The sequence below is a fragment of the Fragaria vesca genome, linkage group LG3 (genome assembly GCF_000184155.1).
Source record: "Fragaria vesca subsp. vesca linkage group LG3, FraVesHawaii_1.0, whole genome shotgun sequence".
Classification (NCBI taxonomy): Eukaryota; Viridiplantae; Streptophyta; class Magnoliopsida; order Rosales; family Rosaceae; genus Fragaria; species Fragaria vesca.
In genome coordinates, this window is record NC_020493.1 from 7,293,680 (window position 1) to 7,302,945 (window position 9,266).

Below are 9,266 nucleotides of genomic sequence, written 5' to 3' on the forward strand. Positions count from 1 at the left end.
AAAAAAAAAANAAAAAAAAAAAAAAAAATTGTAAGATACTTTAGAAGTTTTATCATGAGACATCAAAAAATGAGATATTCCAATTTGAGATTTCTTGCAACAAAATAACGGAAAGTAAACCAATGTAATTAGAGCATCTCTAACAACTTTTCTAAAATTTTTCTAAAATGGGAAAGCAAAAGCTAAAATCTCCAAAAAAATTATAATCAAAATCCAGCAACTTCTCTGTTTTGAAGATTTTAACATTTAATACAACAATAAAATATAATATATCATCATTAATTATAACAAAAAACATTATATATTTCATTGTAACAATAAACTACCCAATAAAATATTTTATTGTTGTCTTAAATTCGTTGGAACACGTGAAGAATTTAATTTTGGGGAAGGAAAAATTTGCTGCAAATTTAGGGAATGAATGCTTCTTTTTCTTCTTCATCCTCATTTTAGGGAATGGGATAGGAAAGCTGTTGGACCTAAAAATAGCTCTATATTCCCTAAAATTGAAAAGTTCAAGAAAATGGGGAAACTGTTGGAGATGTTCTTATACGTCCATGTAAAATGGCCCATTTTTTAAATGCAACATATATAGAAACGAAAATTCTTCTACACACTAAGGTAGAATGCAATATTTTGATCCGGTCATTCACGTCGCATTATCATGCATGTAATTTAATACCGTTTAACAAAATTAAAACCTAAAAAAATAGTCCTAAGCATTTCCAACACAGGAGGTGAGAACCTGATATCGAATAAAATGTAGTCTTATTATAGACGTTTAATTTGATCGGATCAAAAATGAAAATGAAAAGAATAAATTTAAGTTCTCTAGTCTTCATTCGATCTTCGCATACGATAATTTGAGGACTTGCACATTAATAGTGCAAGTGCACCTTAGTGTGTAGAATCCGTTCCGTTATACAAATTTAATTATACACCTTTTAAAATGAGATTCGAACTTTAATAACGACAAACATTAAGTAATGGATGATAAATGCTTAATCCTATGCTTTTGGTCTCATCCATGACGTGACATTTGTGCAATGTTCCTTTACCCAATTTTCTGAACTCTTTAAGTTGCTCGTGAATTATTGCGAGTCGTTGAACCAATTTTCACTTACAGATTCATCACAGTGGAGCCTAGGAGAGTCGGTAACACTACACTCCAGAATAACCTTTAACCTAAAAGATATAATTCTTATTCACATCATCTCCCACATCATTTCCCAGAACTTTTCTCTTTTGATCGATCGTAGGCAAAAGTACAATTCACCATGATAGCGCCATGATCGATATGACCTTTCATCTCAAGTCACTTACATAAGCTTGGGGACAACATTGCCATTCAATTGAAAGACAACAAATGCAGAGCAAGTTAAAGAAACTGGAAAAGGGTTTCTGATTGTTATCTTTGTGGTTCATATTCTGATGAGATAATTTCTCTACTGCTTTGCCATGAATCCTAATTCTTCTTGCAGAACCAAAAGAACGGCAGTCAGTCATCTTCTGTATTTTACCTCCGACAAATACCCTAGTTCTTCATGCAAAACCACAAGATTAAAGGGAAATCGAAACCAACGTCTTATGTGTTTAACATCCAACAAATCCACAAACCAAAAAGAAATGAGATGCATGCTATCCATGGATTACAGGAGCACATAGAATAGGGAAACCACCATAGGAGTGAAACAAAAAGATGGGTTCCACAGTCTGCTATAGTCATTAGTCAATTAGTCGTAAGTGAGGTGTTGATGAGCCACTTTCACTCCACTGGTTCCACTCCTTTGGCTTATTTGATTGGGATTATGCACCACAGCACCAGACTTTGGCACCAAGCTAAGTCTAATCCCTCAACACTTGAAAAGGAACCTAGGCTCACTGTAGTAAGGGCCACCATTACTTCAACTTCCCTTCTGATTCTGGGTACTTGGCCAGAGTTTGTGAACATTCTAACAAGAGATCAAAAGGCTTAGCCTCATTTGGGGCCACCCCGGGTTTGGTCCCCATGACTGTGATCATCACCTCGACTATGATCTGAGGTTAGGTGAGTAGTCGATTGTGGAATCCCGTCTATGAATGTTACCAAAAGCAGTACTCCATTGAGGTGCTTCAGTTTCAGTGTTTCACAACTATGGGAAGCACTTGTGCTTATGGTAGGTGCTTGCAGATAGTAGTGGAGGATTTAGTACATCTTTCTAGTTGGTGAGATGAGATGAAGAAGTCGGCAATAGTTTTGATTTAGTTTTTCAGGCCAATTGTTTTCACATGTTTTTAAGTAATGTATCAAAGATTTTCTTTCATTTTGTTTGACGTCTTTCGCTACACATGCATCTATAGAGTAGATTGAGACATGTTAACAAATACTTCAATAAACACTAACAAAACAAAATAGATTATGACACAGAACTTCTCAACACTAGAATATCGCATGTCTAAAGAAGATCATAATAGATTGACTTCACTCGCTTGAACAGGAATGTAAAATTTGTTGATGTATGTAGTGTTTATAAGCTACATTCCTACATTACTAGAATCTCATTACTTATATAATTAAGCTCTAAATCCTTCCTGTGGTTGACATTAACTTGCCGAAGAATCAGAAGAAGGCATAAACATCAACACCTTTCAGATTATATAATGGCAATTACAATCCTATCTTGTTTTCCAGCTAATTGGAAGCTGGAATCTTCATTATCAAAGTGAGTGAATGATGATAGGGTTGGTCATGGTGATGCTTACCCCTCTACATTAGCATTATCTTCTCCAATTTTTCATCAATACAACAAAGATAATACCTATAAATGAAAGGGCACTCATGCACTGACCAGTCACTACTCACTAGTGGATCAAAACCCTTTGAAGGGATCTTTACAAAGGCACAGAGACAATGATGGTGGGGGGTTCATAGTTTGGGAAAGTTGAAGATGAAATCAAACAGAATACTAAACCCTCCATGGTCTTCTTCTTCTTCTTCTAGTTGCTTCAATCTCACTCTACTAACCAAGGTTCCCAATAACAGATATTTAATGCCAAAGTTGTTAAGGGTGGGGACTAGCAGCTTGTGCTTTTCTGCTTTGATTTGTCTGTTTTTTGAAGGAAGAACTTCCAAATGTCTGTTTCAGTATAGTAATTGAGCTCCCCACAACTTGGTGATGAGCTTTCTATTTAGGCACTTGGTTAATGCTTTGATTAGTTTGTGTTTTCAACAAAGAAACCCCAAATGTCTACTTCAGAATAGTATTTTTGGACCCTCGCCAAAAAAAAGAAAAAAAGAATAGTATTTTGGACCCCAAGAATCGAACGGATGATTATCTTTAGGAGAGACTTAACAAATTGGAGACTCCTTGAGTACACTCTTCTATTGGAATTGAAATTAGCTCATAATGGATTCCAATAGTTGGCTTGCACAAGTTGTATTAGGGATGCCCTACTAGCACATTTTCTATGACTAATTTGTTGATTTGGAATGGCTAAAACCTAAAAGGCATAACTTTTACGTTATCAACATATTTAATTGTCCAATAACGATATATCACATATGATGTTGATTAATGACTATGAGCAAGACGGAATGGTCAATTTTAGCTTCAAATATATATGTTGGTTGATCTCTATGGTTAGCCATAGGCCCTGCGGTTTGGAATCTAATTAAAGAGTCTTAAAAGTTAGGATATTGGTATATTTGTTAAAAAAGAAAAGACCATCTTCAAAATTTTAAAGTTAAACAAATGTATAAGGTGGTTGCATCATATTTATTTCTTCAATACTTTTAGACGTTTTAAAATGTCAAATAATTGAGACGGTTTTAAGGTCAAGATGTCAAATAATCGTGCAACATGGTATGATCTTATGTTTGATTATAATTGCACATGAGAAGATTTTAGATAACTTGTTTTCTGATTTGCAAGGTACTTAACTTCCTCTATGTTATTATCCAGCTACATCTTTTTGCCTCCCACACATGCAGGATGAGATTGCAAGTACTAAGTGGGGTGTTCAGAGGATCATACTGCGTCCAAAATGGAAGAGTCTTGGATGGGCTACAAGCATGGGCAGTGAGCAGAATATAGGAGATGGCAGAGACCCACTTTGATTTCCTTTAGATTAACTGCTCATTACCCAAAAAAACAGAAAGATGAGTCTGCATCACACTCCCTTCCCATTTCAGTTGCATCAATTCTCTCCCCTCACAAAACTACAACTCATATTAATATGATGAATTGGCTGCATTTGCTTCCCCTTTCCATTATCAAAGTCTTGGAAGATCTGCTGGAACATCACCTAGAGCTAAGTAGTGGATGCCCCACAATGCAACCACAACCACCCAACACCTGTATCAGAATTTGGATTGATAATTAGTTTTGTTGCAGCTTCTGCTGCTACATCACTTGGTTCAACTCCAGCTGGTTCAATCCATTATCATTGTGACTTGAAACGTTGACCTCTCATCAGTTTCTCACTTTCTCTATAATTGAGTACCAAATATCACATGCTTGCTTTAAACCAAATAAAACAAAAAGAACAAAAAAAGAAAAAGGAAAATGTTAATTGGAGATGCAGGGGATCGAACCCTGTACCTCCCGCATGCAAAGCGGGCGCTCTACCATTTGAGCTACATCCCCAATTGATGTCATGTTACAAACTTATTGCTACAAATAAGAATGATTTGGGCCATTAAAGAGAAGATGTAAGTCATGTTATGAAATGGGCCGGCCCGAAGCTTGGAAAACCCGATCGGAAAGGTCCAAACCCGACTTGTCTGGGCATTGGATAAAGAACAAAAGAAGCAGAAGAAAAACCTCATCTTGGGGATAACAGAGAAGAAACAAAGGAATGGCTACTCTCTCAGCAATTTCATGGTCACCTTCTCTTTCGACTAGACCCACTACTACTTCTGCTTCCCTCACATTCCTCACCGGAAGAAGAACCTCCGTCTCCCTCAACGTTGCCGCCTCGCGTTCTTCTCTGCTTCACTGCTCCTTCATCCCCTCCTCCTCAGCTTCTCTCTCCTCCCCTTCGTCCTTTTCAGGTAATTCACTCTGTTTGAGCTCCCTTTCCTTTTTTTGGGTGATTCTGGAATGTGGGTGTTTGCTCATTTTGCTTAAGATTGTTGTTCAGTGTTGAAATGTGGGATTTTTATGTAATGGGTATTCTTGGTTGGGTACATTGCCTTTTTTCTTTGAAATTTTGTGTGTTTTTTTTGTGTGGCTTAATTATGTACTCTAGCTTTATGAAAGTAGATTTCTTGCCCTAAAGAATGTATATTTCTTGCTTATTAGTTTAAATGAGAGCAGTTTTGCTTTGTGAAGTACAAGATACCACTGGAAAATCGATGTATATAATACCAACATTGCAATGATAAAGTTGGCTACACTGCTAGTACTTTCTGTTTTTCCTCCTACTAGACTCTTAAGAAGGCAATGGGTTTATTTGGTTGCTGAAGTGTCAATACAACCAAGAGGTGATTGATGTGTAATGAGTGATGTAAATTTGTAGGTTTATCTTTGGGTTTGGATTTGAGCTCTAATATTGGGGTTGGAAGAAGGAGAGGCTCTGGCTTAGTGGTGAGGGCTGGGAAGGCTGCCCTGTGTCTAACCAAGAGAAACAAGTCCCGGAAATCTCTGGCTCGAACTCATGGCTTCCGCAGACGCATGAGAACCACTAGCGGTAGAGCAATGTTGAAGCGCCGACGTGCCAAGGGGCGGAAGGTCCTCTGCACCAAGACCAATCCCAACAGTGGAAAACGTGCCTGATTGTGTCTTTTCCATATTTTGTATAATTAGGTAAGTGTAGTTCTATGTAATGATGTCTAATAGCTGATACTTGTGAGGATTTGAAGAGTCTCAAACTTCTTTCTGGTGTTGCCTTCTGTATTGTTTCATTTAGAAAGGCTATTTTGTTTTGCATATTACTTGTGTTTTGCGAGCTCTTTGTATGAATTCATTTTTAAGTATTGCCTGAAATGTATTCCAGCCAAATGGAAGATGCATTTTAACAGACACCATCTTGTGATTCTTGTCTGCCAGAATTTGGAACTTCATTTAAGCAAATATGCTGGTATAGAATACAGGGGTCTTCATCACCACAGATAAATAGGTACAATGCATAAATTTGGAATGGCGAGTAGTCATTCAGTCATTGTTTCTGCCTTTTTACATCAGTTTTGCTTAGTTAATATAATTTTTCAGTTGGATAGTAAGCTAGCATGGCCACACATACCTTCTAGGGCATCAATGTCCCTAAGAATTTTCAGGTAACTTGCTGCAGGAATATGTGTACTTATAAGAGCCGTCTTCTTTGCGTAACAATAGCTAACCATTTTGTTTGTTGCATATCTGCATGATTTTTTTTGTTTTAATTTTTCGTTCTTTCTTTCCGAGATTACAAGATTAATAAGATTAGAAGAGCATTTCATTATTTTTGAAACTTGATCAAGCAAATATGCCGGTACAAGCAGAGCACTAATTAAGGAATTTGGAAGTGCATACTTCATAGATATAGAAAAGGGGAGTAGTCAGACAGGATGGCTCTTCTGCCTGCTATGTTATTTGGTTTGATTGGTACGTAGACTTATGCAGTCGGATAGAAAGCATTCATAGCAAGGCCGCACATACCTTCTGGGGCATCACTGTTTCTTAGAATTCTCATATATCCACTTTCACCCCACTGCTCACCCCATGAGTTCTTCAATAACCAATAGGGGATTCCATCTTCAGTCGTCCCGTATCCAATGGCGGTGACGGCATGGTCAAGGTGCGTTCCACAATCGCTGGAAAACACACCACTGCTGTAATGCTGAAAATCTGGTCCATAAGCAGCAATGCTAATCGACACTGGTTGCATGTACACAGCCTTGAGTAGATCGTTCTCACTTCTGGAAGGGACTTTTTCATAAGCAGAGATCTGTGCAGCATGCTCACTTTCTTTGTTCGTGTCACATGTTTCCATGTCCGTGCTCTGGTATTGATAATTTTCTTCACGAGCAATTCCTCCGTTTTGTATAACATACTCGTATGCGCTTTCTAAGCTACCACCTCTGCAACCACCGTTCTGATGACTGCAATCCACAAGTTGCTGCTCAGAGAGTGAGATCAATTGGCCAGTTTTAATTTTGGTTAGCCCTTCCACAGCTGCTACTACTGTAAATGCCCAGCAAGCACCTACGTATTTGTATATACAAAAAAGAATATGAATTAATATAGTTAGAACTTGGAACTAAGAAGGGATAATGATCGAGTAGGTTCTACGTATAGAAATATGGTAGTTCACTTACCACATCGACCTTGATCTTTTATGCCGGTGACGGCGGCTTGTTCTCTCCAATCCATGCTAGTTGGAATATCAGTATCAGCCAAGCTTTGGTATTGAAAAGAGTTATTTTCGAATGAGGTTGAAGTACTTGAGCTGGTTGGCACTTTGTATCCGGTATGATGTCTCATGAATTCTTCATTGGTCATATCAGAAAACTTATTGATGCTCAACTTGTAAGTCTTGTTCCCTTCTTTGTTGAACTTCTCCACGAATTCGACATTCTTCGTGAAGATAGCGAGCCGCCTTTCCTTCTCTGAACTGTCGGGGTAAACACGTCCGTGCTTTGCCATCCATTGCTCATGTTTCTGAGCAATGGAAGCTTCGTACAATGCATGGGTTGTGGCTTGAGAAGCCAAAGTACCAAACGAGATGAATATGGCAAGGATCACATGATTTCTTTTGAAATTCATTGTTCGCAAAGCAGTACTAAACTACTGTGACAAAGGTTCCAAATTCTAGCTGTGCAGAGGCAAGCATACTAGCTATGTTATATAAGGGATAACCATGTCTAGCTATGTGTATAAGAGATTGATAACATGATAAGTGGGAAAAGGAAAGAAATTTTTAGCCCAACATTTTAAAGTTGATATATACTTTTTCTTAGTCCAGTTTCTGTGTGAAAACGAGTACTAAATGTCTTCATATTGTTAGCGTCTGGGGCTTGATTTGCGCAAACGATTCCGATTACCCTACAACCAGTAAAGTAGTCCTCAATTATATATTCATCATCTTTTTTAAGTGGAATTGTTGATCACTTGATTGTTCATCAACCTTCAACATCCATACCTATAAGATTCCAGTTCTTGATGTGATTTTGGTGTTTTCGTGGTGTTTTCCAGTTCTGAAAAACCCCCCACTTTCAAGACTAATGGCATGACTGCGCACATGATAACCTATAGTTCTGTGGCGTGTACTACAATCTCAAGCAAGGAACTTTCATGCTTGGTTTCCAGAGCATATAATTACCTCAATTCAGTTTAGAAAAATGAGCTCCAGTTTTTTGCTTACGTGCATATATATGAACAAATGCTAGTCCTTTCTTGTCAATGAAACATATTCCAATTATTCAGCATTGAGCTATCTTTTTGAATTGATATCAGTCAGGAAACACTATAAGAGACGACATGCAGACACGTTTAGATGAGTTTGTCTGTAAATAAAACCAATTCATAATCATCTATTAATAATTGCCTAGGTCTGTATACATTCTACTTATGCCGTTGGATAAGCATGCAGCATCCATAGCAATGCCACATTCACCTTCCCGCTGACCATTATCTCTAAGAACTCTGAAATAGCCATGTTCAGCCCAGCTATCTCCTCATGAATTCTTGATTAACCAATACTTGGTGCCCTCGTTAGTTTTTCCGTACCCGACGGCTGTAACAGCATGATCAAGGTTTAGTCCACAATCACCAGAGAAAACCCCACTTTGGTAGTGCTGAAAGTCTTGTCCCTCGACTGAAATGCCGACCGAGACAGGTTGCCTGGATACGGCCTTGAGAAGATTCAGTTCCCCTTGAGGCACTTGTTCAAAACCAGTTACAGTGGCACCATGTTGTTTTTCCTTATTATTGTCACATGTTCCGTCCCTGGCGGTGTATGGATAATTATCTTCACCGGCGATTCCACCATTTTGTTGTATGTACTTGAAGGCATCTACCATGCTCCCACCGTTGCAACCATTGTTGTACATATCTTTATTACAGTTCACGAGCTGTTGTTCAGACAACGAGATCAATTGGCCAGTTCTTACTTTGGTGATCCCTTCCACAGCTGCCACTGCTGAAAAGCCCAACAACAACCTATACATACATGTATAAAATTACACTTTCATATAAAACAAATGAGAAATTTTAAATACACACCCTTAATTTCTTAATACACACCTCTACTATTTTATGTTTCTATTGAGATTTTATAGGTAAGCTAAATGACTAAAACAAACATCT

At 37.9% G+C, this 9,266-nt stretch overlaps 2 protein-coding genes, 1 non-coding gene and 1 pseudogene across 3 annotated transcripts; 1 reads left to right on the forward strand and 3 right to left on the reverse strand.

Moving 5' to 3' along the window:
* Nucleotides 1-4,552: 4,552 nt before the first annotated feature.
* TRNAA-UGC lies at nucleotides 4,553-4,625 on the reverse strand. Its single transcript has one exon. It is a non-coding gene; the product is annotated as a tRNA-Ala (tRNA).
* Nucleotides 4,626-4,810: 185 nt separating this feature from the next.
* Nucleotides 4,811-6,001, forward strand: LOC101291214 (50S ribosomal protein L34, chloroplastic-like). Its single transcript, XM_004293882.1, has 2 exons — nucleotides 4,811-5,032; nucleotides 5,500-6,001. Exons 1-2 carry the CDS (start codon nucleotides 4,837-4,839, stop codon nucleotides 5,754-5,756), a joined length of 453 nt encoding a protein of 150 aa, XP_004293930.1. The 5' UTR covers nucleotides 4,811-4,836; the 3' UTR covers nucleotides 5,757-6,001.
* Nucleotides 6,002-6,384: 383 nt separating this feature from the next.
* LOC101291502 (KDEL-tailed cysteine endopeptidase CEP1-like) lies at nucleotides 6,385-7,821 on the reverse strand. The gene is made up of 2 exons (XM_004293883.1): nucleotides 7,277-7,821; nucleotides 6,385-7,163 (listed from the first exon to the last, which is right to left on the reverse strand). The coding sequence occupies exons 1-2, from the start codon at nucleotides 7,722-7,724 to the stop codon at nucleotides 6,574-6,576; spliced, it is 1,038 nt and encodes a 345-aa protein (XP_004293931.1). The 5' UTR covers nucleotides 7,725-7,821; the 3' UTR covers nucleotides 6,385-6,573.
* A 673-nt stretch (nucleotides 7,822-8,494) lies between these two features.
* The window catches only part of LOC101309434, a 1,481-nt pseudogene continuing 709 nt past the window's right edge, over nucleotides 8,495-9,266 (reverse strand).

Excerpts from the sequence above, each read along its gene's own strand:
- LOC101291502 (XM_004293883.1), bottom strand. The coding sequence starts at position 7,724 with ATGAATTTCAAAAGAAATCATGTGATCCTTGCCATATTCATCTCGTTT. Across the intron at positions 7,164-7,276 it reads AAAAGATCAAGGTCGATGTG|GTGCTTGCTGGGCATTTACA; the intron begins GTAAGTGAACTA and ends ACAAATACGTAG.
- LOC101291214 (XM_004293882.1), top strand. The coding sequence starts at position 4,837 with ATGGCTACTCTCTCAGCAATTTCATGGTCACCTTCTCTTTCGACTAGA. Across the intron at positions 5,033-5,499 it reads CTCCCCTTCGTCCTTTTCAG|GTTTATCTTTGGGTTTGGAT; the intron begins GTAATTCACTCT and ends GTAAATTTGTAG.